The sequence below is a fragment of the Aspergillus saccharolyticus genome (genome assembly GCF_003184585.1).
Source record: "Aspergillus saccharolyticus JOP 1030-1 unplaced genomic scaffold BP01scaffold_20, whole genome shotgun sequence".
In the NCBI taxonomy this organism is placed as follows: domain Eukaryota; kingdom Fungi; phylum Ascomycota; class Eurotiomycetes; order Eurotiales; family Aspergillaceae; genus Aspergillus; species Aspergillus saccharolyticus.
The window spans coordinates 41,481-65,457 of record NW_020290630.1 but is presented as its reverse complement, the minus strand read 5'-3'; the positions used below and the strand labels follow the sequence as shown (position 1 = coordinate 65,457).

Below are 23,977 nucleotides of genomic sequence, written 5' to 3'. Positions count from 1 at the left end.
CAGAGAACAAACTGGCAACGTGTAGAGAGAAGTGGTGCATGTAAGTAACAAACACAAATTGGTCTGATCATTCCAGACTCGTGCACGCCAGTTCAAGGTTGATACAATCTTACGGATGCAGCCTTGACATCGCAGTACCCGCCTAATGCCAGCCAGCAACTCTTCAAGCTTGGTTGCTATGATGATGGCAGTAAGTGCACTCATTTCCACCCAGTACCCCGTTTCTTGCCCATACAGCCTCATTGTGCGTGCACACAACACTCAAGTCTGGCACTAACTCTCACCGATGATGAAGATAAGAACCAGACTGTCTCTCAACACGTCGAACTTGAACTGAACTCACCCTGCTCCGTGTTCACCAATACCCAAATCACAAGCTACTACAGCTTCAGTACATACGCACCAAAGCATATGCACAGCCTACTCTATTTTCAATCCCTTCCCCCGTCCACCATTTTTATTTCATTCTCTCAGCATCGCACATAAACTAGGACGATTGGGCTATAACGTCCCGGTTTTCTTTTTCAGCTTCACCTCCGCAACTCTGTCCCACTCACCCACCACGCCGCCGCCCGGATAATCTCCAGCACACACTCCAACTCTTCCGCGTCGCGCGGCGCATACACCATGACGAACCCGGGAGGCACGAGGCGCAGCCACCACCACCAGCTATCGCGAGCTAAGGGGTGACGCTGGCCCCATCCGCGCTCGAGCACGAGCTTGACGTCCGCCGGGTGCAGCGTCAGATGCAAACTCCCGTCGCTGGGGTGGGCGTGACACACCTCGCCGTTGCAGGTGAGGCGGAGGCGGAGTTGTTCTTGCTGATGGCTGTTGCTGTTATACTGTGTGGTTGATTTACGAGTTGGACTGATGGTGGTGGCATCTTGGGTGGTGGTGGTGGTGATGGCCTCACAAGCTGCGTTACTCGGGGTGGTGGTGGTGGTGGTGGTGTTGTTGTTGTTGTTGTTTTTACCGCTGCCATTCCCAGCGCAGAACATTCCCGTGCTGTATTTTTCGAAACACGAGGTGCCCGTGTACAGGGTGTCCGGGTGTTGGGCGACCAGTCGGTGGATCTCCTTCGACAGGGTCTCGTACATCTCCGCGTCACTCTTTTGGGTCGTTTGACGCTGCGGAGCGATGCCGATGACTGTGGGGCGGGGCCCCGGCCGTGGGGGTAGGTGGGAGGGCGCTAGGAGACCCTGTTGCGGTTGGACGCAGGGGGAGATGGAGGGGGCGAGGAAGGGGTTGCGCAGGATGAAGAGTCGGAGGATGCAGATGCGGAGGTAGCCGGCTGGTGTTGACGGGGTGCCGCCTGGTCCTAGGGCGAGGAAGGCATGGTAGTCTTTGCGAATCGTGTGGATGAGGTAGAGAGTTGGGAGGAGTAAGAGGAGGCAGGTGGTTGTTGTGGTTGTGTCGAGGGTGAAGGTGGTGAGGTGGAGGAGGTGGTGGTGGTGATGGTGACTGTGGTGGATCTGGTGGGTGTGGGCTTGGATGAGGTTCGGTGATGAGGTCTGATGAGCCGATGTTAGTAATTTTGCTGTGTGTGTGTGTGTGTGTGTGCGTGTATGTGTGTCGGTCTATCTGGGAGAGTGGGTGCTGAATGGGGCTTGGAGTAATTGAGGTCAACGCCTACCATGATGACTATCTAAATTGGGGGCTCTTTGTTGGCTTGCTTGGGTCTTGATACGAGCTGTGTCAGTCGTTCCGGAGCGAGGAGGAGGACAAGAAAGCATGCAATTGAGGGAAGATTTGGAAAACCACAGCTCGATCCTCTAAAAGCGCTGTCGAGCACAGCGCCATCTGATGCATTAACAGGTAACAGGGCTGGACTGCTCGTCTTTATACACAACCACAACCAAGCTAGCTACCTCAGCTTCAGGGCGTGAGTAAGGTTGGTGTCATGTCATATCGTTCGTGACCCAGCTGAAGTAAGTAAGTACGTATTCTTCTCCACACGACACAAAGGAGAATGCAAATCCCAAAATTCCCCACAGGGCTGGCTGGAATCAAGGCAGTAATTTGAGTCAATGTATAAGTCAGGAGGTACCGGCAGGTCTCATGCTGCCACGATAGTTTTCTACTTCCACCAATGTCTTTGGTGTGAGTGGCAGGCCAGGTGGACCAATCAAGGTCACTGTTGCATCACACCGCAACTAATAAGTAAAAATAATAATGATGATATTGCGCAGTCTAGAATGGGATTGATCTGTACAGACAGAAACTGCTGGGAAGGGGGGAGCTTTCTCGTCAATGAACGAACGGCTCGGCTACTGCGCCTGTTGGGTGGACGGAAGCTTTAGTGTCTCGAGGTACTTTGTTAGTTAAGTTAGTGGTAGTTGTACCTTTCGTCACGTTGATGTTATGCCGGGGGAAGGAAAGGTATGAAGCAGCAATGACAAAAAGTCACTAGCTACCGTACCCAGTAGTTCAATCCTCCGTAGACCACTCTGGAGTAAGTAAGTAAGGAAGTAACCTTTCTCTTCCTTAGGACAAGAACCAGGACGAAGAACCAGAAAAACTCGGAGGATTAAAAACAGAACGGAAAGCGTCGGCGGCATTCAGCCACGGTATGCCGAAGCTGTCAGCGGATGAGCTGGTTCTGTCAAAAGCATTTACTCTGTATCTCTTTCTCCCTTCCTTCAAAATTGAATAATGAATGCAAACACGAGGGTGTTCTGTCCCTTTTGAGTTTCTTACTCCGTACAGTAGCAGTGTAAGCATTCAAAACGAGGCTCGCCCAGAGTAAACTGTGAAAGAGTGGGGTCTATTAGTATTTCCCATTCCCACCCAGAGCCGGGGTAAAGGTGTGGGAATTGTGGGCCGCCTGGGTGAAGTACATATGATGGGAGTCTCTTATTCCCAGTGCCGGGGAGGCGGGCGGGGGGGCAAATGGGTCATACCATACTGTGGTAATGGCAAGACAGGGCTCTGGTGGGAAGAATACTGTAGGATGCATTGGATACGGCCGGTTTGGGGCATGAGGTCGGATTATCATCAGTGACATCACTAACTATGCTTGCATGCGGCATCACTGTAGGTTACTGCTACGGAGTAGATTGCAGATAACGGATTCCTTGTCGTGCTTCCCCGAATGGATCCGGTTGCAATTGGGGTTTGATTGATGCAGCTGTTCTGCTTCTGAGCAATTTTCAACATTTAGAACATACGTACTGCACAGTAGGATTTCTATAGTAGAGTAATAGAGTACTTGGATTGAGCAGGTGACTTCTTGAGTTCTCCGTTTCATCGTGTGACGTTTCAGCCTCAGGCTGCAAGAGCCACTAGGCCCGATGGGGTCAAACTCCAAGCTCTGCCCATCTCTATTCTTTCCACACTCAGTTTTCACCCTACCAACCATCATTCTTCTTTTACTTCGATACTAGTTAGATTCAATGCTTCTAACTATACCTGTGTCAATGGATCCCCTTTGTCAGATCTCACATCCAAACGGGACTCATGGCCATCTCAAAGTCCACATGTTCCCCACCAAGACAGCCAATCCAGGCTAGTGCAGCAGCGCTTGTTGTTCGTCCGTCCCTTGGGCAACGCCTGGCGCCGATCGGACTAACACTAGCTAATTATTACCCTGTATACTAACTAACTACTCGTGCCGCGCGACTTCGTGTTTTGTTGATGCCAGTTGAAGAGCATTAGGTTGTCTCGACATCATCTCCTAAATCGTTTCTCGTTGCGCGGCTCATTCCACGCCCGGGGAATTGATTTGTCTCAATTGTCATTGTTTCTTGTTTATTATAGTATCCACGGCTCTCTCGGGAATCTGTGCGCATATCGGTGGGCATCAGCCACCCACTTGCGGGCGAACCATTCTGAGACTCTGCTCGAAACAATCGATTAACCTGTGGGTTCTCACCCGTCGTACCTGTCTCATCCTATTGCTCACAAATTTGACACATGATAGTTGCGAATCGTACCCCTTCCATTCCTCGGATCGCTGGTGCCGCTCCTTCGATCGCCCTGCTCGGCCTGCATTCCTCTGACGTCGCCAGCATCCACCGGTTCATGCTGCGTCCACCATGCCCATTCGAGCCAAAAGGCATCCAGCCTCAACTGCAGCTCATGCACGATACTTCAAGAAGAGTCGTAATGTCGTGGTCGACATAGAGAAACAGCCCGCCCGGCCAAAACAACATTATCGTCAATATAGCCAGAGCTCATATGATTCTGATATCGATACCGAAAATGAGACCAGCAGGTCGTCGTCCACTTCTTCGCATCGCCCTATGCTGAACGATGCGCCGGCGCGCCGACCGCTTCGCACTGGGTTTGGCTACCGCGTTCCCCACCGAGTCATGCGGTGGCTGTGCATGGGCCTGCTGTCGTTCCTGGTGCTTTTCATCATCGTCCTGTTCCGGTTTACGTTCCTATCCACGGTCAGCCGGGTCGATGTCCCGCTCCCCAAGCCGAGTTCGAAGCCGCCTACCTGGGAGAGCTTCCCGTTCCTCAAGCGCTACCATGGTGGTATCCGGACATTGGTCGCGCGAGCCGAAAATGTGCCCGAGTATCCCAACGACAGCTGGGAGTTGATGGAGCCTGGCGATGCTGGTTCTCACAACGATACCAGCAATGCAAAACGCGACCAGACCGTACCATTCTCAAGCTCGGTCTTCAACCCGTATCCCGACTACGCTTCCCCCGAGTACATTGCGAAGTATGGCGAGAAGCGCGAATGCTTTCTTGACGAGGATGGGTCCATGCGGATACCTTCGGTTCATCACTATCCCGGTGTGCCCCGCGGATTTCCTGAAGCCGTCATAGGGTCGAATGAATTGCTTGGCCTCAAGGATGATGTTTGTTTCGACCGCTTCGGTCGCCTAGGACCATATGGCATGGGATACAGTGTTCGAAAGGGGGGAATCGGTGCGGGCCTCGAAGGCGAACGCGAGGGTGCTGAACGTGTCTGGGAGGATTTTCCGCCAGTCGATTTTCGCAAAGTGGATTGGGCTGCTGCTCAGAATCGATGCTTGGCCGCCAACAGTCATCGCTTCGGGAAGCTGCCTTCACCGCGTCTCAATCGCTTCGTCTCCATGCCGGTCGGGGTTCCACCCTTAGATGATGCCTCGGATGACGCGGCAACTGCTGCAGGCTCACCGACAAGCGACCAACCGGAACAAGCAGAAAATAAAAAGTGGCCTCGGACTGCGTTTGTTCTACGCACCTGGCACGACTATCACTATGGTCCTGATGATATTCTCTACCTGCGCTCGCTGATTTCGGAATTAGCTCTGCAGTCCGGTGGCGAGTTCACAATCCACTTCTTAGTCCATGTCAAAGATGAGAATCTCCAGATATGGGCCGACGATGAGACATACGAGCGTGTTCTCACAGAAGCCCTGCCGGCCGAGTTCCGTGGAATGGCCACGCTGTGGTCTGAACGACAGATGGCGCTCATGTACCCCGGTCTGGAAGAGACGTGGGCTAGCGGGCTCTCTGTCCATGGAGTCTATCGCAGCTCCCACTTACCAATGCAGTACTTCGCATACCAGCACCCGGAGTATGACTACTACTGGAATTGGGAAATGGACGCCCGGTATACTGGACACTGGTATCACCTTTTTGACAAGGTCGTCAATTGGGCCCGCGAACAGCCCCGCAAGGGCCTCTGGGAACGCAACGCGCGCTTCTACGTTCCATCCGTGCAGGGAACGTGGGAAGACTTCCGACAGATGGTGCGTGTGCAGACCGAGATTGGGACCAACAGTCCGAACAACATGTGGAGCCCATCCAAAGCCGGCCAAGATAAATCAGCAACCGAGAAGACCGCCCTCCACCAGCAGGGCGACAAATCCGTCTGGGGCCCCGAACGGCCCGTCGCCGAGCAGGACATCCTCGAGGTTGAGGGCGAAGGCATTCCGCCGACCACGATGGAAAAAGACCGCTACGAATGGGGCGTGGGGGAGGAAGCCGACCTGATCGTGTTCAACCCGCTCTTCGACCCCGAGGGCACCACCTGGGGCCTCCGCGACGACGTGACCGGCTACGACAGGTCTTCGGGCGACATGCCCCCGCGCCGCGCCGCCATCATTACCGCCTCCCGTCTCTCCCACAAGCTGCTGCACACCATGCACCGCGAGACCGTCCTCAAGCGCCACACCATGTTCTCCGAGATGTGGCCCGCCTCCACGGCCCTGCACCACGGCTTCAAGGCCGTCTCCGTCCCGCACGCCATCTACCTCGACCGCCGCTGGCCCACCAAGTACCTGGACTCTGTCTTCAACGCCGGCCGCAACGGCGCCGCCGGCGGCGCCCGCACCTCCGTCTTCGGCGACCGCGAGCACAACTTCCGCGGCACCACCTGGTTCTACTCGGCGGGCTTCGCGCCGAATCTCTGGCGCCGCTGGCTGGGCTTCAAGGTCGATAACGACGGCGGTGAGCAGGAGGAGTTGGCCGGTGAGGGCCGCATGTGTCTGCCCCCGATGCTGTTGCATCCTATCAAGGATGTGGAGATGATTATTGATGATGGTGAACAAGCGAGAGATTAAGTGGTCGAAGCAGCAATTGAAAAAAGAAAAGAACCGGAGGGGGCAAGAGAGAGGGGATATGATCTACGGACTTTTTCTGCGTATGACTGACTCGTTCATCTTCTTGCTCCATGTGATTCAGCGACGTTATGTGTTATGGTTTTAATTGTATCTATATGATTGATGTATTGATGAAACTTTTTCTGGCGATTTGGGAGTTAGCTTGGTATATAGTAGAATCATCGCATTTGATCTATCTTCCCTCTGGAAGTTCAATGAGTCCTGGCTCTTTAGATCTCGGCTTGAGGAGAGGCCCAGAATAACTACTTACTATCTTTGAACATGGCGCACAGAAGGGCTGAACTAAAGTAGCTCCCAACCATGCCACATCCAGATCTCTACCTCTATTCTATACTACTTCCCAATGCACATACCGCGACAGCTACAGCTTAGATTGCTGCTGCGCCTGCAACCCATCGACCAGCCCCGCCTCCACAGCCTTGATCTGCAACGCCAGAAACTTGGAGTAAATGCGACACAGCGCCAGATTTCCGCCCATGTACCAGAATCCCGGGTGACCGCTGGGACGCCACATCTGTTTAGGTGGGGGAGGGTGGGTTAGCAACTAGTTTCTACCAGAATGATGATTGCCAGGGTTGTCGCTACGCCAATTCCTCCTCGTGACCAGCAGCAGGAAAGAAGACATCCGGCAATGAACTTACAGCATTAATCTCCCCTTCCTCATCCAAGTCCCACACATCGCGGAGCTTATCCGCCACGCGATCGCCCAGGATCTTCCGGACGGTCGTGCGCATATTGTCGTAGCCGGTGGCTAAGACCACGATGTCGGCGTCGAGCGTCATGGTGGTGGTGGTATTGGTGCTACCACCATCCCGGAGCGCGATACCCCGGTCCGTGAAGTGGGAGATGCCGTTGGGGCTGCGGTGGACGGCGATCTTGCCGGCGGCGATGAGCGGGCTGCAGCCGACGTCGATGTAGTACCCCCCGCCACGGGTCATGTAGGCGCGCAAAATGCCGGCGCCGTCTATGCCGGAGTCCAGCGCGAAGCCGGCTCGTTCGAGGCCGGCGAGGAGGTCGTGTTCTGCGGCTGCGACGCGTTGCGTGAAGTGGACGCCTAGGGCGAAGCGAACGGGGTAGGGGAGGCTTTCGGCGATGAGGTCGGCTTCTTCGGTGGGGGGACTGTAGGATTGTTAGATCTGAGGGGTGTGGGGGAGGGAATTAAAGTGTAGAGGGGAGGGGGATGGGCAGGGAAGGGAGATACCCGTTCTCTTCGTGGAGGCCTTCATGCATCATTAGTACGCCTTTCTCGGCGGTGATCACGTACGTGCCGCGGCGTTGGAGCATGGCCACCTCCGCTCCGTTCTCGAAATAATTCTGCGCGATGTCGTGGCCGCTGTTGCCGGTGCCGACGACGACTACCTTCTTGCCCTTGACGTTGTGCGAGGATGCGTCGTCGTGCTGGCTGGCGTGGTAGACAACGCCCTTGAAGTGCTCTTGGCCTTTGAAGGTCGGAACCAGAGGCTCGCCTGAGTGGCCGGTGCACCAGATTAGATGCCGCGGATGGAGAGTTCGTTCCTCTCCGCTACCTCGGGACACCACTACGGTCCATTGTCGGCTGGTGTCATCGTAGGTGGCGGACTTGATGGAGGTCTGCAGCCAGACGTTGAGTTCCATGATGCTGGCGTATGCTTCAAACCAGTCGGCAAGTTTGTCCTTTGGGGTATACTGAGGCCAGTTCTTGGGGAAGGGGAGATACGCCATGTGAGTGAACTCGACTGGGTCGTGGGTAACGAGAGTCTGCAGATGTTAGGGCCTTTCTGATGCGGGATTTGGAGCATGGAATGGCTAACCCTGTATCGCTTTCTCCAATTATCGCCGATCCGCTCGTTCCGATCGACGATGAGATGAGATACATTCAAAGACTGAAGACGAGCAGCGATGTTGAGACCCGATTGACCTGGTGATGTCAGCTTGTGCAGGCATAATGCATAAGGTCATCGAACTCACCAGCACCGATTATGAGGGCAGTAGGCTCCTCATGCTCGAACTTGATCGTCCTTTGTCGGCGTTCAAGCCAGTTTCCCTGGCTGAGACCACCAGGCATGGCCTCAATGGTTCCGTGTGCTCTACGAAGACCCAAGGGTTCTTCAAAGGACTTCAATTCCTGTAGCGTGGTACACACCGAGTAGGCCTTCCATTCGCCGGCTTCGTTCTGCATGAGTCGAATTACACCCGTTCCATGACCCACGCGCGTGTCAAAGAAGAACATCGAGGTAATCCATTTCAGGCCCTCTATTGGAGATTCCAGTTTTGGCTGGAACTTGCCCTCGTGTTGTATGCGGAACGCCGACAAGCCCGCACGGGACTGATTTTGAGCCAGGAAGTCTTGTATCTGATCGCGATTTTGTATCGTGCGCAAGTCCCAGTTCACTGCCAGCAAGTCTCTCCACCAGGAATCTTCATGAAGGAGGACTGAGAGCTGGTGAAAGGTGCCTGTGGTTAGGACTGCTTCCAGGTTGGTGAGCCATCGCTGCACAATGCCTCGAGGGTCCAGCGCGCCAATGATCGAGGGCGTCTTCGGGAGCTGGATTACGTACTGTGATTGAGCCAGAGACATTGTGGAGGTTGAGTCAAGTCAACAAACGATAGAAAATGAGGGTCGTGAACTGGCCAGCGAGACTGAGACTGCCAGGCTTATAGAGAAACATTTGTCTGAAAGATGTATGTATCTAAAGCAGTCGGACATTCTCCGAGCTGCTGCTTGCTGTCCGCAACGAAGGCCGTGATAATGATCGGAGGCATCTATTGGAGAGGGCGAGCGGAGGAGCGGAGGAGTGGAGTCTAGACTGTGTGGGGGAAGCAGGAAGCTGGAGTCGATCTCCTTCTGCCATTTGCTCTTTGAACATGTTGGGTCACGCTCGGGGTCTCTCTGTCCGAGAGGGGTTGACTCGAGAGAGATAATTATGGTCATGATAACGATGCAGCAAGATGCAGCAAGGCGGAGTAGAGCTTGGCTTGACTCTCTTTCCAGTTGTCTGTCACTCCTCGTCACGAGACCTTCCGCCGAGGAGGCATTGCTCGTAATCGCCCTTTTGTGATTCAACCACTGAGTGACTTGTCCAAAACACGATCTCTTGTTACCAATATACCAACTGCCTTTGAATCCAACATCTAAAGGTCTACCCTCGTATTCCAAGCAAGCCTTGGCTTATTCATGTTTACTTGAATGCGGGACAACTGATGCAATCTCCAGCCCTGCAGGTCGAAGAAACAACCCTTCAGGTACTGACCCTCCCTGACTACGTACGTGGTGCAGGGATCAGCCTTCAATGAAATGGCTGGTGGTCGGTCTGTCGCCTTCCAATTTGCCATTGAAATGGAATACGAACCACAAAGCTTCCAAGCCACCGTGACATTATTTTGTCCACTTTGATTGCCAGTGTAACAAGGGGCGGTGACTGCACTCTGCATTCTTCCGCAACCGGCCAACAACACCACAGTGACCATACAATTTGGCCCTCAGGGGTCGTACTCGCAATGACATCGGCTGTGTTGCTGAGCCCAGTCGCTCTTGTGTCTGACTGACAAATTTGAACTCCTCAGCATTGATAATAAAACCACTTTTGTCAAGGTCGTACTTTCCTTCGATCCGCCTTTACTCTGCGCCGTACTCAGCCCAGGGTCTCCTTGCTTCGTTCTCGTCAACAACAATCGCGAAAGCGAAACATAAAACCCCCCGACCCTCGCACAACGAACCGATTTGCGATTTCTGATTGACTCCGCTCGCTCCCATCTTTACCACAAATTATCTTGAATCATGTGGACCAAGACTCTCTCGCTGGCCTCGCTTGGCCTCCTTTGCCTCCAGGCCACTGCGGCCGACACCAGTGCACCCGTTGTGTGGGACAACAACGACTCCGTCTGGCAGGTGCAGCTTCTGCACAAGGACAATACCACCGTTCAGGGTCATCTCAAGGCGAGTCCTGGGCCTGATAACGTCGGCATAACAATTCATGCCAAGTTCTGGGGTATTCCCACGGATCAGCAACCTCTGCGTACGTATTGCACTCCCAGAGAGCTTGCACTTTGTTTGGATCGACTTCGTGCCTTGCTAACCGGCCCTTCGCATCTTAGTATACCACATTCATAAGAAGCCCGTTCCCGAGGACGGCAACTGCTACAGCACCAGCAGTCACCTTGACCCCTATGGCCGTACAGATACTCCTCCCTGCGACATCAAGGCGCCCCAGACCTGCGAGGTCGGCGACCTCAGTGGAAAGCATGGCCCCATCTGGGCGGCTGATGGGGAACCGGTGGCCGTCTCGTACACCGACTGGTTCCTGTCCAATGTCGAGGACACGCCTGCGTTTTTTGGCAACCTATCGGTGGTGGTGCATGCGTCCGACAACACTCGGTTGACATGTGGGAACTTCGAACAGGCCGCCTGATACGCTTCGGGAGCAGTGTTGGTGTTATTTCACGTGTACGTTTGTTAGCGATGACGGCGTGGGGGTGTCCTTGGACAGTCCTTGTACTTAGCTATTATTAGTTGACCGCACGACATTATTAGATATAGAGATTCTGGATTAATTATTTGTGTTGCATGCATTCTTTGTGCAGAGGCTACAGTACATAGTACATACTCCATAGTACATGCTGTGTGCTCAGGCTGAGTAGTGCCGGGACAAACCATCAGGCGAAAGCCGGTAACTGCGGAGAAAGGCTCTGCCGGGAGACCATTGGGACCAGTCGGTAAGATATTGGTAACGTTACAGACAGGCCTTCCCCAGTCCGGAGGGAGTCGGTTTTCCGTTTTCCGAGACGCAAGATGGTGTGTGTTTTTCCTTGCACCGATGGTGTGTTCCTTACTTTAAGTTACCCCGCGGGGATTCAGATGAAAAATCGGATGGAGGAGGCTGTGCCTTGATTTAGCTTCGGGGTCAAAAAGCATGGGGGAGATTGAGGCAACATCACGACTAACTTCTAATCTATCATATATACACCGTATTCACAGTACAAATTCATAGATCTTTTTAGCGTCAATCAACGATGCCAACTCAGTTAGCGATTGATTCGAGTAATGGTTGAATAATAACAATTGGGGTACAGTGTCCGCCACCCAAGCCAGCGAAAGAGGGGGGGGGAAAGGGAAGGGAGGGACCCAGAGCAAACAGCACCTTACTCGATCCTGTTTACCGAGGAGTCTTCTGTAATCCACTGCGTCTGAGAGGAGCATCCATGGATTGATTCTGGTCCCCATACTTTGTAATAACCAGTAATCAACCACTAAACCAGTAAGTCAACTACTTTACTTTACACTCTACACACTACCTACACAGTAAGTATACGCGGGTAAGCAGTTAAGGGCCGTCCTTTCCCCAACTTTTCACTCCAGCCCGTCATCTCCTCCTCCTCCTCCTCCTCCTCTTTCCTTTCTCCGCCTTTGCGACTTCTCTTCCCAACATCTTTCTAATTCTCCCACACCCACCACCACACTTTATCCCACACACTAGCACTCTTCCTCCCACGATTCCTCCCACACACCCTTCTCCCCCCTCTTCGTCGCTTGTCACCCGATCCTCCGATATTAGCTTCCCTTTTCTCACTGGCCTATTCCTTTCCAACTCCTAGCCAGTTCAAACTAAAAGAGTGTTCAGTCCTCCTAGTCGACAATCACACTGATAGTGGGGCCGCAGTCAGACTGCGCCAATTTATGGCATAAACAAGCCACCGGCAAAGCATTCATCTCCTCCCGGCTACGACTCATCCTGAAGATGAACATGCGTCCGGATCAACTTAGTGGACCGTGGGATAGACGATCATGAACAACGACACGCGCCAAGCCTCCGGGGGCGGCAGTAAATCCAAGCGACGTTTAACGGAGGCCGACGAAGAGGCCAAGCAGACCCCTGCTGCAGACGACCTCGCCTCCAATCCCAAACGCCAACGGGTCTCACGCGCTTGCGACAGCTGTCGCTCCAAGAAGGACAAGTGTGACGGAGTGCAACCCGTTTGTTCAACCTGCGCCTCGCTCTCGCGCCCATGCACCTACAAGGCCAACCCCAAGAAACGCGGCCTCCCAACCGGCTACATTCGCACCCTCGAGCTGCTATGGGGGCTCGTCTTCAGCAAAATTCAGGGGAGCGAGGAGGTCGTGCGCGCCCTCTTAAGGGCCGCCAATATCCCCAGCCACCTCGCGACCATGGGCAAGGAAGCCGAAGGGTCTGACACCCTGCTCTCGTCGTGGAAGAACAGTATCGTCCTCAAGGAGATTGAGAGGCTTCTGACCTACCTGGAGCAACCGGAAGATGACCCAGGAGGGGTCCGACTCCCAGGGGAGACTTACTCGCCGCAGGACGCCGAAGGCAGTAGTGTCATTTCGACCGATGCGCTGGAATGGAATCTCTCAGAAGTGCTGGGAGAGGCGCGAGAAGGTTCTCTGTCCATGGTCTCCCCCATCAAGACCCCGACAGCGGCGTCCACCATGACGAGGACTGCCGCCATCCGTGTCACCAGAGACACCTCCACGCAGACCATAGCGCCACTCGACACCCTAGACGAGCTGTCCAACCCCTCTCTCGCTCGTCTGCCCTCCCACCTCACCTCCAATTCCGACCCTATCATGCAAAAACCTCCCCAGCTCCCCTCCAATGCATGGGCTCTCTTTGACATCTACTTCACCTATACACACTGCTGGTTTCCCATCCTTGAAAAACATGATATTCTCCGAACGGCCTTTCGACACAATGACGGCGATGACGAGTTCCATATTTCACTTACTAATCCGGGCTCAGGAGATCACGCCGCATTATGGGCGGTGCTGACTCTTGCCTCCATCCAAGAAGCATCAATATCCGCAACCCGTCAGCTGGCAGAGCTTTCCGCTGAGCGGCCGGACCCTAGCCAACTGTATGCGACAGCAAAAAGTCTCATTCCGGGCGCAGATGGGGTCCACGAGCTGGGACATGTTCAGGCTCTGTTGATCTTATCTCTGGTCAAGGTGGGGCAGCAGGATTGGACGGCCGCGTGGTTGCTGGTGGGACAAGCGGTCCGGGTATCCCAGGCTCTGGGTTTGAACCAACCACCTACTGGGCAGTCTCAAGCCCCTGAAGATGGGAAAAGTACGGGGCGGTCCAAGCATGTATTCCTGGGATGCTTCATTCTGGAAACACTCGTAGCCATGCAGACAGGCCAGGTGCCGTCGTTGCGCAAAGACGAGCTGCTGAAGATCGGCCCAGTCAATGAGGATGGGTTGGAAGAGTGGCATCCGTGGGAGGACCAGACTGGCCTTCGCCCGATCGAGTCGTCTCGAGCATCATTCCATCGCGGACCCTTACACGCTCTGAGCGCGTTCAATCGCCTCACCTCACTGTTGTGCATTCTGAATGATTTGTGCTGCTTGAAGCAGACTTCGGCAGGTCCGATATCGCAGCTGGAGGCGCTGGAGCGCCAACTACAGCTCTGGGTGTCTGCGCTTCCGAAAACGTATCGTGTGGGAATCCAGCTGAACCAGACGAAGGTTGCCTCGCCGCATATATTTAACTTGGAGATGGTCTACGAGGGCGTCGCTACGAATCTCAGTCTGCTGATCGCCTCCCACAGAGACGATCGCATGGTTCCTGATATACCTCGGAAGAAGCGAGCCCTGGAAAGCTCCAAGCGGCTGTTGTCGCTGCTCCAGACATATATGGAGACGTACAGCTTGTCGGCTACCTGTCCGATCTTTGGCATGGTGTTGACATTTGCCACCTTCTCGGGATCCGAGAGCGCGAATGCAGCGCTTCCCTTCGAACTCGACCCCGGTCTGAAGCATAAGCTTCAATCCTTTTCGGCACATCTTGCGACTGTCTGGAATGTGAAGGGAAGGGAGTCCGGGGGATTGATTCCGCCCGATAGGATGCCGGGTGTGCCCACGCCTGTCGCTCCCGCCGCGAACCGACAGAGGAGTCTGTCGAATAGAGAATCGATCTCTCAGAACGCTTTCCCACAGTCCAATCTACAGACGCCCACGGAAGCTGCCCGGCGCAAAAGCCCGATGGACGAGCCCCGGTCCAATTTCGCAACACCCGACGCTTTTTTCTCTCACAGTTGGATGCGAACTTCCAATCTTGAGGAGAATGTTGCGTTATCGATACCTACTCCAGCACCCTCATTGAACATCACCACCACCCATGGCAACGAGCCACCACTTCCTCCATCCCAGCTCAAAGAGTCCATCACCCACCACCCGCGGACCTCTATCTCCTCCTCCAAGCCGATGAATGGCACACCCATGATACCCGACCTGACCTCTCCATTCCACCCCGTCGGTCCTCAGTACCAGCAAGCCTACAGCGACCCTAATCTTGCATTTGGCTCTTTTGTGGACATCGACGGGTATGGAACGCGACGGCCCAAGATTGCACCTGATTTGGATGCGTTGTTTGACGAGCTGGCGTCGCTGGATGGGACTGAAAAGTAAGTTGACCTGTTGTTTGTGTGGGGGTATGATTTTAACTGGAAATATAGAACGGACAATCAACCCGAATTTATGCAGAATCTGGGTTTCGTGCCTGACGCTGGGGTTCCGGAGATATACTCGTACTCGACGCAGGTGGAACCGTTTCTGCTAGCTCAGACACAGCAACAGGTGCCATGTCCGGAGCCGGGGATGGTACGACGGGAGTCTCAAGCGGTGGAGAGTGGGAAGCGAGCTTAGCCTACGATCTGTGTTGGCTTTGAGGAGGCCGAACACACTACGAGGTGCTAGGGGGCTTAGAAGCACAACGTTGGAGGAGATGCTGGAGGGCGGAAAAGCAAACCGCCATGTAAATATTGACACAAACCAGGTGTCATACATACACATATATATCATATATCAAGACATATACCCAAGCATATCCTCTAGTCCATTCCCTACAAAGTGTATACCCTTTGTCTCCCAGAACCTTTTTTTTGTTTTCGAACCGGAACCCAGACCCAAACCCCAATCAAAATGAAGACAGACCTCGCTTAATACTCCAATTTCTTGAACTTCCTCACCACATGCTCCACCGCAATCGTATACCCATCCACTCCCAAGCCGACAATAATCCCACTCGCCTTGTCCGAGAAATAACTGTGATGGCGCCAGGGCTCCCGTGCATGCACATTACTGACATGCAGCTCGATGAAGGGGATGTTCACCCCGAGCAGGGCGTCACGGATCGCTACGCTCGTGTGCGTGTACGCTCCCGGGTTGATAATGATCGCGTCGACTTTTTCAGCCCGGGCTTGCTGGATCCGGTCAACGAGGGCGCCTTCGTGGTTGGATTGGAAGGCTTGGAAGGTGGCGCCCAGCGCGGTGGCGCGTTGCCGGCAGCTGGCTTCCACGTCGGAGAGGGTGGTGCTGCCGTAGATGTGAGGTTCGCGGGTGCCGAGGAGGTTGAGATTAGGGCCGTTGAGGAGGAGGATCGATTTTTGGGAGGACATTTTGGATGGATGGTTGGTGGAGTTGATTTTTTGGGGCGGGGAGGAGAAAAATGTAGAAAGGAGGGTTAATAGGTTGTAGGTCGGTAGGATAAGTAGGTCCCCTATGCTTTAAAATACCTATGGATAGGTTTACTTAGCGGGCAATGAAACAAGCGGAATGCGGGGGTTTTATTTCAAGATCAAATTTAGTCTTCTGTTTCAGTTGAAGTCAATTGAAGTAACTTACCGTAGTTGAGTAGTCTCTTTGCTGAAGGGAAAGGCTTAGTCCTTATCCTGATCTTTGCCGATACCCTTATTCCTTTGGAATGGATGTTGTGGGGGTGGGAATTGATGGTATACTTTATGAACCTGAATAGAGGGATAGTATTTTCTGCTATGAGGGGGCTTCAATGTCTAAGGGAGTAGTCAATTGGTCTGCGCCTACGCTCTTCCATTTTTACTTATACTCTGTAGTTCATCATGTCTATGATCCGCACACTGCCTGCGGAGAAGTATTGTCCCAAGCTCCTGCGCGGAATCCCTGCACGAAATGCAGGCAGGGATTATTCATCTCGCTGGGAATTCGCGCAGAATTGGCTGGTTTCCAGTATTCCTTGGAGTTTCGAATGTACAGTACCCCAATGCAATGCAATGCAACGCGCACAAGCAGAGACCCCCGACCCCTAGGCAAAAGATTTCCCCCGACGGCAGAGGAAAAGGGCTTTGCCGGAGCTGGTGGGTGCGGGGTGTGCCGAGCCTGCCGAGCCGAGGTCGCTTGTTCTTGTTCTTGCACTCGTACTGTAAAGTGTACACAAATTCCAGAGGGTGGGTAGTCACTGAGTACGGGGTGCTGTTCCATCTGTGCTTACATTACCGGTCACCTTAGGCTGCGAATTGAGCAGGATTTGATGGGCAGCTGACCTTTCTTCGCGGTAGGAGTGTGGACGGGTTATGTTCTACCGGTGGAAGTGTTTTGTTGGGTGGTTTCCTATGCGGATGATTCCATGCTGTCATTACTGACCATTGCATGCAAGGCAAGCAAGATTATGTGATGAGTGAATTGCTTAGTGATCATCGTTGCACGAATCTTGAATTGCGTCTCATGTGGCTGCCCAGTAGGTTAAAAGGTTGCAATACTTGAGCACTCACGATCTGGTGTAACTGCCGGCTCCACTTTCGCTTTAGTAGCTTATAAACTTGTCGCGTTATTAATCAATCTATTCTCGCGCCGTGACTGGGAAGTGGGGTCGGGGCCAGTCATGAATGATGGGACGGACGGTCCGTCGTCATACTGGACGGCTTAAAGGTTCTATCTGAGCTCCGGGGGAGCTTGGGGTAGGTAGGGCTTTAGGGGAAGGGGGCGCAGCAGATCCAATGCACCAACCTCAACTCTATGACAGCTTCCAAAGAACGGCATAAGCAGTGGTGATCATGATGAGTTAGGCCAGCAACCCTTCAGTGTGCTGCTCTCATGTACTCACGCCAATTGAGCTCAGGAGCATGATGAACTCACAGGGCAATGGAAATCTCAGACTGTACAATGCTTACAGAGGATCTCATCTCAACAGCTTCATTGTGTCAGCTGTGCCATTCGAGAAGAGGCAACATTGCCCATTCCCGGAAGAAGCAAACTACAGATCTATGACTCGACACAATTCATTCTCAATGCATCAGTGGCAATGCAATTGATTAGTACCCAGACAGACAGACACTGACTGCACTGCTAGCAACGACTCTCGGCCGACCCACGTGAGTCCATGGGGCCCCCACTGATAAGTCGGTTATCAGCGGTGAAAAGAAGCGGGAAACCTCCTCACTATCGCCCGTCCGAGCTTGCGCCCTCCTCATCTCAGGGTCTGACTCTTACTGCAGCCTTTTCTTTCTCTCTTTCAAATTCCACATTGTCTAGACTATAGATTAGAAAGACTTTTGGCGAAATTGCAGCAAATCAAGCGAAATCACAACGGTGCCTCAGTGACAAACCTTCTACCCCGCACATCACCCGCACATCCATCCAACCATGGCAGCCACCGAGTTCAGCCAGGAACAACTGGACGAGATATACGCTTTCGCAGTGGACTTGGGTCGCAGGGCCGGCCAGCTTCTGCTCGAGAGTGTCGAGAAGCGACTCGACGGCGGCAGCCAGGCGATCGAAGAGAAAGACAGCGCCGTCGACATCGTGACTCAGACGGACGAAGGTGCGGCTTTCGTTCCGCTGCATGGTTGAAGCATACGCACAAGCTTACGTTGCATTCCAGATGTCGAAGCATTCATCAAGGCCTCCATCCAAGACAGATACCCCTCGCACAAGTGCGTTCTACATCCCCACCCAGCTGCGGAGATGAGATCATCAACTAAATTCCCGTTGCCCCCGCAGATTCATCGGAGAAGAGACATATGCTAAGGGCCAGTCCCGCGAGTATCTGATCGACGAGCAGCCAACATGGTGTATCGACCCTTTGGATGGTATGCGACCCTCTTACTGTAACTCACTGCGATTATCAACTCACGCAATCCCAGGAACGGTCAACTTCACCCACATCTTCCCCATGTTCTGCGTCTCCATCGGCTTCATCGTCAACCACCGGCCGGTGATCGGCGTCATCTACGCCCCCTTCCAGGATCAATTGTTCTCGTCCTGTATCAATCGCGGCGCCTGGCTGAACGAGAAGCGCCGTCTCCCCCTCATCCACAAGCCCTCCATCCCGCCCATGCCGCCCACCGCCCCGGGCAAATGCATCCTCTCGTGCGAATGGGGCAAGGACCGCCGCGACATCCCCGACGGGAACATGTACCGCAAGATCGAGAGCTTTCTGAACCTGGCGGCCGAGACCGGCAGTCGCGGCGGCAAGGGAGGCATGGTGCACGGGGTGCGTAGTCTGGGCAGCGCCACCCTGGATCTCGCCTACACGGCGATGGGGTCGTTTGATATCTGGTGGGAGGGGGGTTGTTGGGAGTGGTATGTTCTTGCGCCGGGCCATTAAACTCGGTGGAATACTGACTACAGCACTACAGGGATGTGGCTGCGGGTATTGCCATTCTACTCGAGGCAGGCGGGTTGGTCACGACGGCCAACCCCCCGGAGGACCCCGACACGGCTCCTATCGAGGACGTCAAGCTGGGAAGTCGGCTGTATCTTGGTATCAGGTATGTTCCACTCCCTCCGAATAAAAAAAAAAATCAGGCTGTGGCTCTAAACAGTAGCAGACCTGCTGGTCCGTCGGACACCGAGACTGGCCGTCAGTCGCAGGAGCGGACCGTGCGCGAAGTATGGAAGCGCGTGCGTCAACTGGACTTTGCCCGCCCCGGGGCTTGACCATGCATCGGTACACATCAGTACTAGCCATAAAGTAAACATAGCTACCTACTGGTCTACTCAACTATCTATCGATGGTGGCACGACTCATGCTAGAAGGAAGTATATATACAATTCATCTATTCCTTTTCAGATATTCTGTAACAACAAGCAAGGCTCCGAGTATGCTAGAATTCTATACAAAGAATCATAAACCATAAAGTGGTCGTCCGAGAAAAAAAAAAAAGAAAATCAAGTTCAAGCAGACTTGGGCTGCGTTCTCTCGGCGATCGTCTTAGCGACAAGTTCCTTGATCTCATCGACCAGACCGGGCGTGCCGATGATATCGGCACCGGTCCAGAGACGGGCCTGCTCCAGACCCTGCCAGATCAGGGCCTCGGAACCCTGAATGACCTTCCAGCCCGCAGCGTCGGCGATTTCGGCGATCTCGGTCCAGGGGACGGGGTGGTAGCACATCTCCAGAATAACTCCCTTGGGCTTGTCGTCCGCCTTGCTGCCCAGCAGGGCCTGCAACACGGCGCGGGCGTTGATCTCCTCGGGGGTCTTGGGCGGGTAGTTGGGAATGCCCGACACAATAGCGGCGGGGGTCTCGAGGGAGGCGGCGACCTCGGGATCGGTGACGGGGACGATGGGGGCGAGCGGGGTGGTGCTGCCGGCGTTGCGCTGGCGGTCCTCCTCGAGGATGGCGGCGACCTCGGCGGCGTCGCGGTTGACAATGTAGATCTTACTGGCGCCGAGCCACTTGCGGAAGACGTAGACGGCGGTGCGGGCGGTGCCGCCGCCGCCGACAACCAGGGCGGGCCTGCCGCGGAAGGCGGCCGAGTCGGGAGAGTTCTGCACCAGCGCCTCGCGGATCCCGTTGCAGTCGGTGTTGGTGCCGACGTAGCGGCGCTCGCCCGTCGTGGCGTCGGTCTGCAAGAAGATGGTGTTGCAGGCGCCCGCCTGGCGCGCGTCCTCCGTCAGATCGTCCAGGTGCGGCATAATCTCGACCTTCCACGGCATCGTTACCGACGAGCCCACGAACTTCGGGTTCGATTTAATGGAGGCCAAGAACTTGTCGATCGGCGGCGACCGCGTGTACGGCGGCGGGTAAGTCTCCGACTTCCCCGTCACGCTCGACAGCGGAATCTGAATCCAATTCAACCCCAGCTTCTCGTACACGGTCTTGTGCAGCGGCGGCGAGAGGGAGTTCAGGAGCGGGTGGCCGTACAGGTAGGCGACTCCATCCCGGTCCGCGGGGATGGTGATAGGCTCTTCGGGGAGGTTGGAGGCCATGGTGGTGGTGTCTGTGTGGTTGATGGGAGGGGGATTTTGATGGGTATAGGACAAAAAAGAAGTGAATTGGCCTGCAATTGCGTTTCTTGTAGTAGAGAAGGTAAGAAAAGAAAGGAAGGAAGCCAAGAGCAGTAACCAGATTTAAGAGCCAAATGACGGAGGGGGGAAGTGCTTTTTTTAAGGTGTCGAGGCTGCCACCAACATTTTTTTGCGGGAGAGGTCTTTTCGGCTGTGACTTTTACCTCCATCACTTTTCTTCCTGTCACTTTCCCGGCTTTTCCTTTATCTTTTTCGGCATTCCTGCACTGCCCCTCATTTCTCCCTCTATTGCAGTTCTCTCTTCCGTCCCACCCTCTCATTCAGGTTCCTGGATCGTGCTTTGATCATGGGATCCACTGTCAGGATGAACCGTGATGCAGGTGATGAACTCTGGCAGCCAAACGGGCAGAACCCTTTTCCCGCCACTCGCTTATCTCCGAGATTCCGATGCCCGCACCGGCTTTAGTCTTTTTCTGCTAGTCTCACTTTCATCCTTCTTCCCCGTGGGGAGATTTCTCCGGCGAAGCACTTTCCCCAGCCACAGTCGCTATCACTTCATCCTCATTGGGAGCGTCCACTGTGCGATCTTCGTATCACCACCCGCTTAGGGCTTGGCCCAAGAGTCCGCTGAATGCGAAGCCTTGGGGCTTGCATGTTCGTCTCCCACGAATTGAGCCCGTGGATTTCGGCGGGCGACGCTCCCTTCCCCAAAGTCCCCACAAACTGACACCCCGTAACTCAACCCATCCTCGCCTATTCTGCTCTTTCTGAATGAACTAGTTGGATCGCAGGGCCGAACATCGGAGTCGGTGTCCCATGGAGCCAGCCCAATCTAGCCCAATAGACGCAGTCTGAAAGCCACATGACATGGTTTACTTCGGCCGTGGTGCTAGTCATGGATGGCTTTTTCTAGGCCGGGGCGAGGGCCAAGCTGGTCTGGATCCAATCGTTCTCTTCACAGGTGGTGAAGGGAATTTGCGCCCCTCCTCCTTTCTCAGTCCCTTGGCTGCGGTGTACTTCGACTTTTGCTGGGCGTTGTTTACCATCAGGCTTGTTGTGGATCGTTTTCCCGCTCCCATCGTTTTCCCACGATACTTTCTCTGGTGTAGTGCAATTAACTTTGATATCTGGGTTTTCAATTTGCCTGAGTTTGCCTCCCTCCGCACCCCAGATTTTGCTTAGACTGGGGAAGGTCGTGGAGTTATATAAGCCTACTTCCTCGACGAGGAGGACTTTGTTTCTTTTTCACCATCACCATCCTCTCCATCATACTATATCAAGAGAACCGACTCTCACACTCCTCACCTCCTTCTTCACCTCTTGTCCCTTCTTCTCTCCCGAGCTCTCTGTCTCTTCCCTTGAATTACTAGCTCCCTCTCGTCCTGTGCTTCAATTCAACAAGACACAACTTCTAACCCAATTAATGATCCCAGTGGGTGAAATCATCCAGAATGGGTATTCTATCAATGGTCGAGGATCGGCCGACGCCGAAGGAGGTCTACAACTGGAGAATCTATCTTCTGGCTGCGGTCGCTTCGTTCACATCATGCATGATCGGCTACGACAGTGCCTTCATCGGCACAACCCTGTCTCTGCAGTCTTTCAAGGACGAATTTGACTGGGCCTCCATGTCCACGGCCAAGCAGAACCTGGTCAGTGCCAACATCGTCTCCTGCTACCAAGCCGGGGCCTTTTTCGGAGCATTTTTTGGCTACCCGATCGGGCATTTCTGGGGTAGGAAGTGGGGCCTGCTGTCCTCCTCTCTGGTCTTCATTCTGGGGGCGGGCCTGATGCTCGGGGTCAACGGTAACCGCGGTCTGGGCCTGCTCTACGCTGGCCGTGTCCTGGCCGGAATCGGCGTCGGCGCTGGCTCCAACATCACCCCCATCTACATCTCTGAACTGGCCCCGCCTGCAATCCGTGGCCGATTGGTTGGCGTCTACGAGCTAGGGTGGCAAATTGGGGGTTTGGTGGGCTTTTGGATCAACGTGAGCTTCTCCTACGTCTGATTTTTAGCTTGGAGTTTTGAGCTAATCATGTGAGCACAGTACGGTGTCAGTGAAACGCTGGCCCCCAGCCACAAGCAGTGGATCATCCCCTTTGCGGTGCAGCTGATCCCCGCGGGCCTGCTCTTTCTGGGAATCTTGTTCGTTCGGGAGTCCCCGCGCTGGCTGTTCCTCCGTGGGAGGCGCGAGGAGGCGATCAAGAACCTTTGCTGGATCCGCCAGATCCCTGAGGATCATATCTACATGATCGAAGAGATTGGGGCCATTGACCAGTCCATCGAAGCCCAGCGGAACACGATCGGACTGGGCTTTTGGAAGCCGTTCAAGGCCGTCTGGTCGAACAAGAAGGTCCTGTACCGACTGTTCCTCGGCAGCATGCTCTTCTTCTGGCAAAACGGCTCCGGCATCAATGCCATCAACTACTACTCGCCCACTGTGTTCAAGAGCATTGGGCTCAAGGGCACCAACTCGAGTCTGCTTACCACGGGCATTTTCGGTGTAGTCAAGACCGTAGTGACTTTCGTTTGGCTCTTGTGGCTGATCGATCGCGTGGGAAGACGAAACCTCCTGCTGATCGGCGCCATCGGCGGCTCCGTGTGCATGTGGATTATCGGGGCGTACATCAAGATCGCCGACCCCGTCAACAACACCACCGACAAGCTCAACGGTGGCGGTACTGCAGCCATCTTCTTCTTTTACCTGTGGACCGCGTTCTACACTCCCACCTGGAACGGCACCCCCTGGGTCATTAACTCGGTAAGCACCAACCCCTGCTCTGCTGCACTGCAAGTTTCCAGAGGGACCGAAACGAAGCTAACAATCCATTTTAGGAGATGTTTGACCCCAATGTTCGGTCGCTGGCGCAAGCCTGTGCCGCAGGATCCAACTGGCTTTGGAACTTCCTCGTCTCGCGGTTCACCCCGCAGATGTTCGCCAAGATGGAGTACGGGGTGTACTTCTTCTTCGCCTCGCTGATGATCCTCTCGTTCGTCTTTGTGTACTTCTTGGTTCCCGAGACGAAGGGTATCCCGTTGGAAACCATGGATCCTCTCTTCGAGGTCAAGCCCGTGTGGAAGGCGCACGCCGCTGTTCTGGAGAAGATGCGGGAGGACGAAGAACGCTTCCGCCGCGATCTGGAGGAGTCCGGCTTCACCAAGAGTGAAGTCCACCAGGTGGAGGACACGGCCAACAAGGTCTAATTAATGCTTGGGTGGGATTGCTTGAGTGCTAGCCTAAGGCTAGCAATTACCTATGATTGTGTTAATGTATTTTCTTCATCTTGTTCTTTTGGACATATCGATTGTGAGATAGTCGGACCATGTTGATGACATACCCTCTTTGAATTTTGAAAGTTGTTTTGATAATTGTCCACATTGTATCACTTGTTGGAACCTGCAAACTCTATTGGTAGT

At 54.1% G+C, this 23,977-nt stretch overlaps 10 protein-coding genes across 10 annotated transcripts; 6 read left to right on the top strand and 4 right to left on the bottom strand.

The window, feature by feature from the left end:
• Window positions 1–530: 530 nt before the first annotated feature.
• Window positions 531–1,388, bottom strand: BP01DRAFT_298604 (uncharacterized protein; the record flags this gene model as incomplete). Its single annotated transcript, XM_025571918.1, has 2 exons — window positions 531–883; window positions 974–1,388. Coding segments are annotated over 2 exons (768 nt in total), but the record flags the coding sequence as incomplete, so codon positions are not given.
• Window positions 1,389–3,771: 2,383 nt separating this feature from the next.
• Window positions 3,772–6,702, top strand: BP01DRAFT_80692 (DUF3405 domain-containing protein). The gene is made up of 2 exons (XM_025580127.1): window positions 3,772–3,859; window positions 3,920–6,702. Exon 2 carries the CDS (start codon window positions 4,035–4,037, stop codon window positions 6,498–6,500), a length of 2,466 nt encoding a protein of 821 aa, XP_025430338.1. The 5' UTR covers window positions 3,772–3,859; window positions 3,920–4,034; the 3' UTR covers window positions 6,501–6,702.
• An 18-nt stretch (window positions 6,703–6,720) lies between these two features.
• BP01DRAFT_392600 (putative flavin-binding monooxygenase) lies at window positions 6,721–9,472 on the bottom strand. The gene is made up of 5 exons (XM_025578163.1): window positions 8,508–9,472; window positions 8,351–8,457; window positions 7,762–8,297; window positions 7,202–7,679; window positions 6,721–7,074 (listed from the first exon to the last, which is right to left on the bottom strand). The coding sequence occupies exons 1-5, from the start codon at window positions 9,115–9,117 to the stop codon at window positions 6,922–6,924; spliced, it is 1,884 nt and encodes a 627-aa protein (XP_025430337.1). The 5' UTR covers window positions 9,118–9,472; the 3' UTR covers window positions 6,721–6,921.
• A 690-nt stretch (window positions 9,473–10,162) lies between these two features.
• Window positions 10,163–10,970, top strand: BP01DRAFT_80714 (putative cytosolic Cu/Zn superoxide dismutase). The gene is made up of 2 exons (XM_025580128.1): window positions 10,163–10,555; window positions 10,635–10,970. Exons 1-2 carry the CDS (start codon window positions 10,318–10,320, stop codon window positions 10,946–10,948), a joined length of 552 nt encoding a protein of 183 aa, XP_025430336.1. The 5' UTR covers window positions 10,163–10,317; the 3' UTR covers window positions 10,949–10,970.
• Window positions 10,971–11,900: 930 nt separating this feature from the next.
• On the top strand, window positions 11,901–15,362 carry BP01DRAFT_342586 (putative C6 transcription factor QutA). Its single transcript, XM_025573488.1, has 2 exons — window positions 11,901–14,957; window positions 15,009–15,362. Exons 1-2 carry the CDS (start codon window positions 12,322–12,324, stop codon window positions 15,196–15,198), a joined length of 2,826 nt encoding a protein of 941 aa, XP_025430335.1. The 5' UTR covers window positions 11,901–12,321; the 3' UTR covers window positions 15,199–15,362.
• A 128-nt stretch (window positions 15,363–15,490) lies between these two features.
• Window positions 15,491–16,002, bottom strand: BP01DRAFT_357662 (type II 3-dehydroquinate dehydratase; the record flags this gene model as incomplete). The annotated part of the gene is made up of 1 exon (XM_025575251.1): window positions 15,491–16,002. The coding sequence occupies exon 1, from the start codon at window positions 15,948–15,950 to the stop codon at window positions 15,492–15,494; it is 459 nt and encodes a 152-aa protein (XP_025430334.1). The 5' UTR covers window positions 15,951–16,002.
• A 1,753-nt stretch (window positions 16,003–17,755) lies between these two features.
• Window positions 17,756–19,408, top strand: BP01DRAFT_392596 (inositol monophosphatase family protein). The gene is made up of 6 exons (XM_025578162.1): window positions 17,756–18,127; window positions 18,188–18,239; window positions 18,307–18,395; window positions 18,450–18,888; window positions 18,945–19,076; window positions 19,137–19,408. The coding sequence occupies exons 1-6, from the start codon at window positions 17,950–17,952 to the stop codon at window positions 19,243–19,245; spliced, it is 999 nt and encodes a 332-aa protein (XP_025430333.1). The 5' UTR covers window positions 17,756–17,949; the 3' UTR covers window positions 19,246–19,408.
• A 44-nt stretch (window positions 19,409–19,452) lies between these two features.
• BP01DRAFT_357660 (shikimate dehydrogenase family protein) lies at window positions 19,453–20,688 on the bottom strand. The gene has a single exon (XM_025575250.1). It carries the CDS (start codon window positions 20,518–20,520, stop codon window positions 19,483–19,485), a length of 1,038 nt encoding a protein of 345 aa, XP_025430332.1. The 5' UTR covers window positions 20,521–20,688; the 3' UTR covers window positions 19,453–19,482.
• A 433-nt stretch (window positions 20,689–21,121) lies between these two features.
• Window positions 21,122–21,781, top strand: BP01DRAFT_80639 (uncharacterized protein). Its single transcript, XM_025580126.1, has 2 exons — window positions 21,122–21,292; window positions 21,340–21,781. The coding sequence occupies exon 2, from the start codon at window positions 21,427–21,429 to the stop codon at window positions 21,739–21,741; it is 315 nt and encodes a 104-aa protein (XP_025430331.1). The 5' UTR covers window positions 21,122–21,292; window positions 21,340–21,426; the 3' UTR covers window positions 21,742–21,781.
• A 1-nt stretch (window position 21,782) lies between these two features.
• On the top strand, window positions 21,783–23,854 carry BP01DRAFT_80624 (sugar porter family MFS transporter). The gene is made up of 3 exons (XM_025580125.1): window positions 21,783–22,547; window positions 22,608–23,321; window positions 23,396–23,854. Exons 1-3 carry the CDS (start codon window positions 22,011–22,013, stop codon window positions 23,762–23,764), a joined length of 1,620 nt encoding a protein of 539 aa, XP_025430330.1. The 5' UTR covers window positions 21,783–22,010; the 3' UTR covers window positions 23,765–23,854.
• Window positions 23,855–23,977: the final 123 nt, after the last annotated feature.

Excerpts from the sequence above, each read along its gene's own strand:
- BP01DRAFT_392596 (XM_025578162.1), top strand. The coding sequence starts at position 17,950 with ATGGCAGCCACCGAGTTCAGCCAGGAACAACTGGACGAGATATACGCT. Across the intron at positions 18,128-18,187 it reads CGTGACTCAGACGGACGAAG|ATGTCGAAGCATTCATCAAG; the intron begins GTGCGGCTTTCG and ends GTTGCATTCCAG. Across the intron at positions 18,240-18,306 it reads GACAGATACCCCTCGCACAA|ATTCATCGGAGAAGAGACAT; the intron begins GTGCGTTCTACA and ends TTGCCCCCGCAG.
- BP01DRAFT_80692 (XM_025580127.1), top strand. The coding sequence starts at position 4,035 with ATGCCCATTCGAGCCAAAAGGCATCCAGCCTCAACTGCAGCTCATGCA.
- BP01DRAFT_80714 (XM_025580128.1), top strand. The coding sequence starts at position 10,318 with ATGTGGACCAAGACTCTCTCGCTGGCCTCGCTTGGCCTCCTTTGCCTC. Across the intron at positions 10,556-10,634 it reads CACGGATCAGCAACCTCTGC|TATACCACATTCATAAGAAG; the intron begins GTACGTATTGCA and ends TTCGCATCTTAG.
- BP01DRAFT_357660 (XM_025575250.1), bottom strand. The coding sequence starts at position 20,520 with ATGGCCTCCAACCTCCCCGAAGAGCCTATCACCATCCCCGCGGACCGG.
- BP01DRAFT_80624 (XM_025580125.1), top strand. The coding sequence starts at position 22,011 with ATGGGTATTCTATCAATGGTCGAGGATCGGCCGACGCCGAAGGAGGTC. Across the intron at positions 22,548-22,607 it reads TGGTGGGCTTTTGGATCAAC|TACGGTGTCAGTGAAACGCT; the intron begins GTGAGCTTCTCC and ends ATGTGAGCACAG. Across the intron at positions 23,322-23,395 it reads CCCCCTGGGTCATTAACTCG|GAGATGTTTGACCCCAATGT; the intron begins GTAAGCACCAAC and ends AATCCATTTTAG.
- BP01DRAFT_342586 (XM_025573488.1), top strand. The coding sequence starts at position 12,322 with ATGAACAACGACACGCGCCAAGCCTCCGGGGGCGGCAGTAAATCCAAG. Across the intron at positions 14,958-15,008 it reads TCGCTGGATGGGACTGAAAA|AACGGACAATCAACCCGAAT; the intron begins GTAAGTTGACCT and ends CTGGAAATATAG.
- BP01DRAFT_80639 (XM_025580126.1), top strand. The coding sequence starts at position 21,427 with ATGGTTTACTTCGGCCGTGGTGCTAGTCATGGATGGCTTTTTCTAGGC.
- BP01DRAFT_392600 (XM_025578163.1), bottom strand. The coding sequence starts at position 9,117 with ATGTCTCTGGCTCAATCACAGTACGTAATCCAGCTCCCGAAGACGCCC. Across the intron at positions 8,298-8,350 it reads ATTGGAGAAAGCGATACAGG|ACTCTCGTTACCCACGACCC; the intron begins GTTAGCCATTCC and ends TAACATCTGCAG. Across the intron at positions 7,075-7,201 it reads AGGAAGGGGAGATTAATGCT|ATGTGGCGTCCCAGCGGTCA; the intron begins GTAAGTTCATTG and ends CCACCTAAACAG.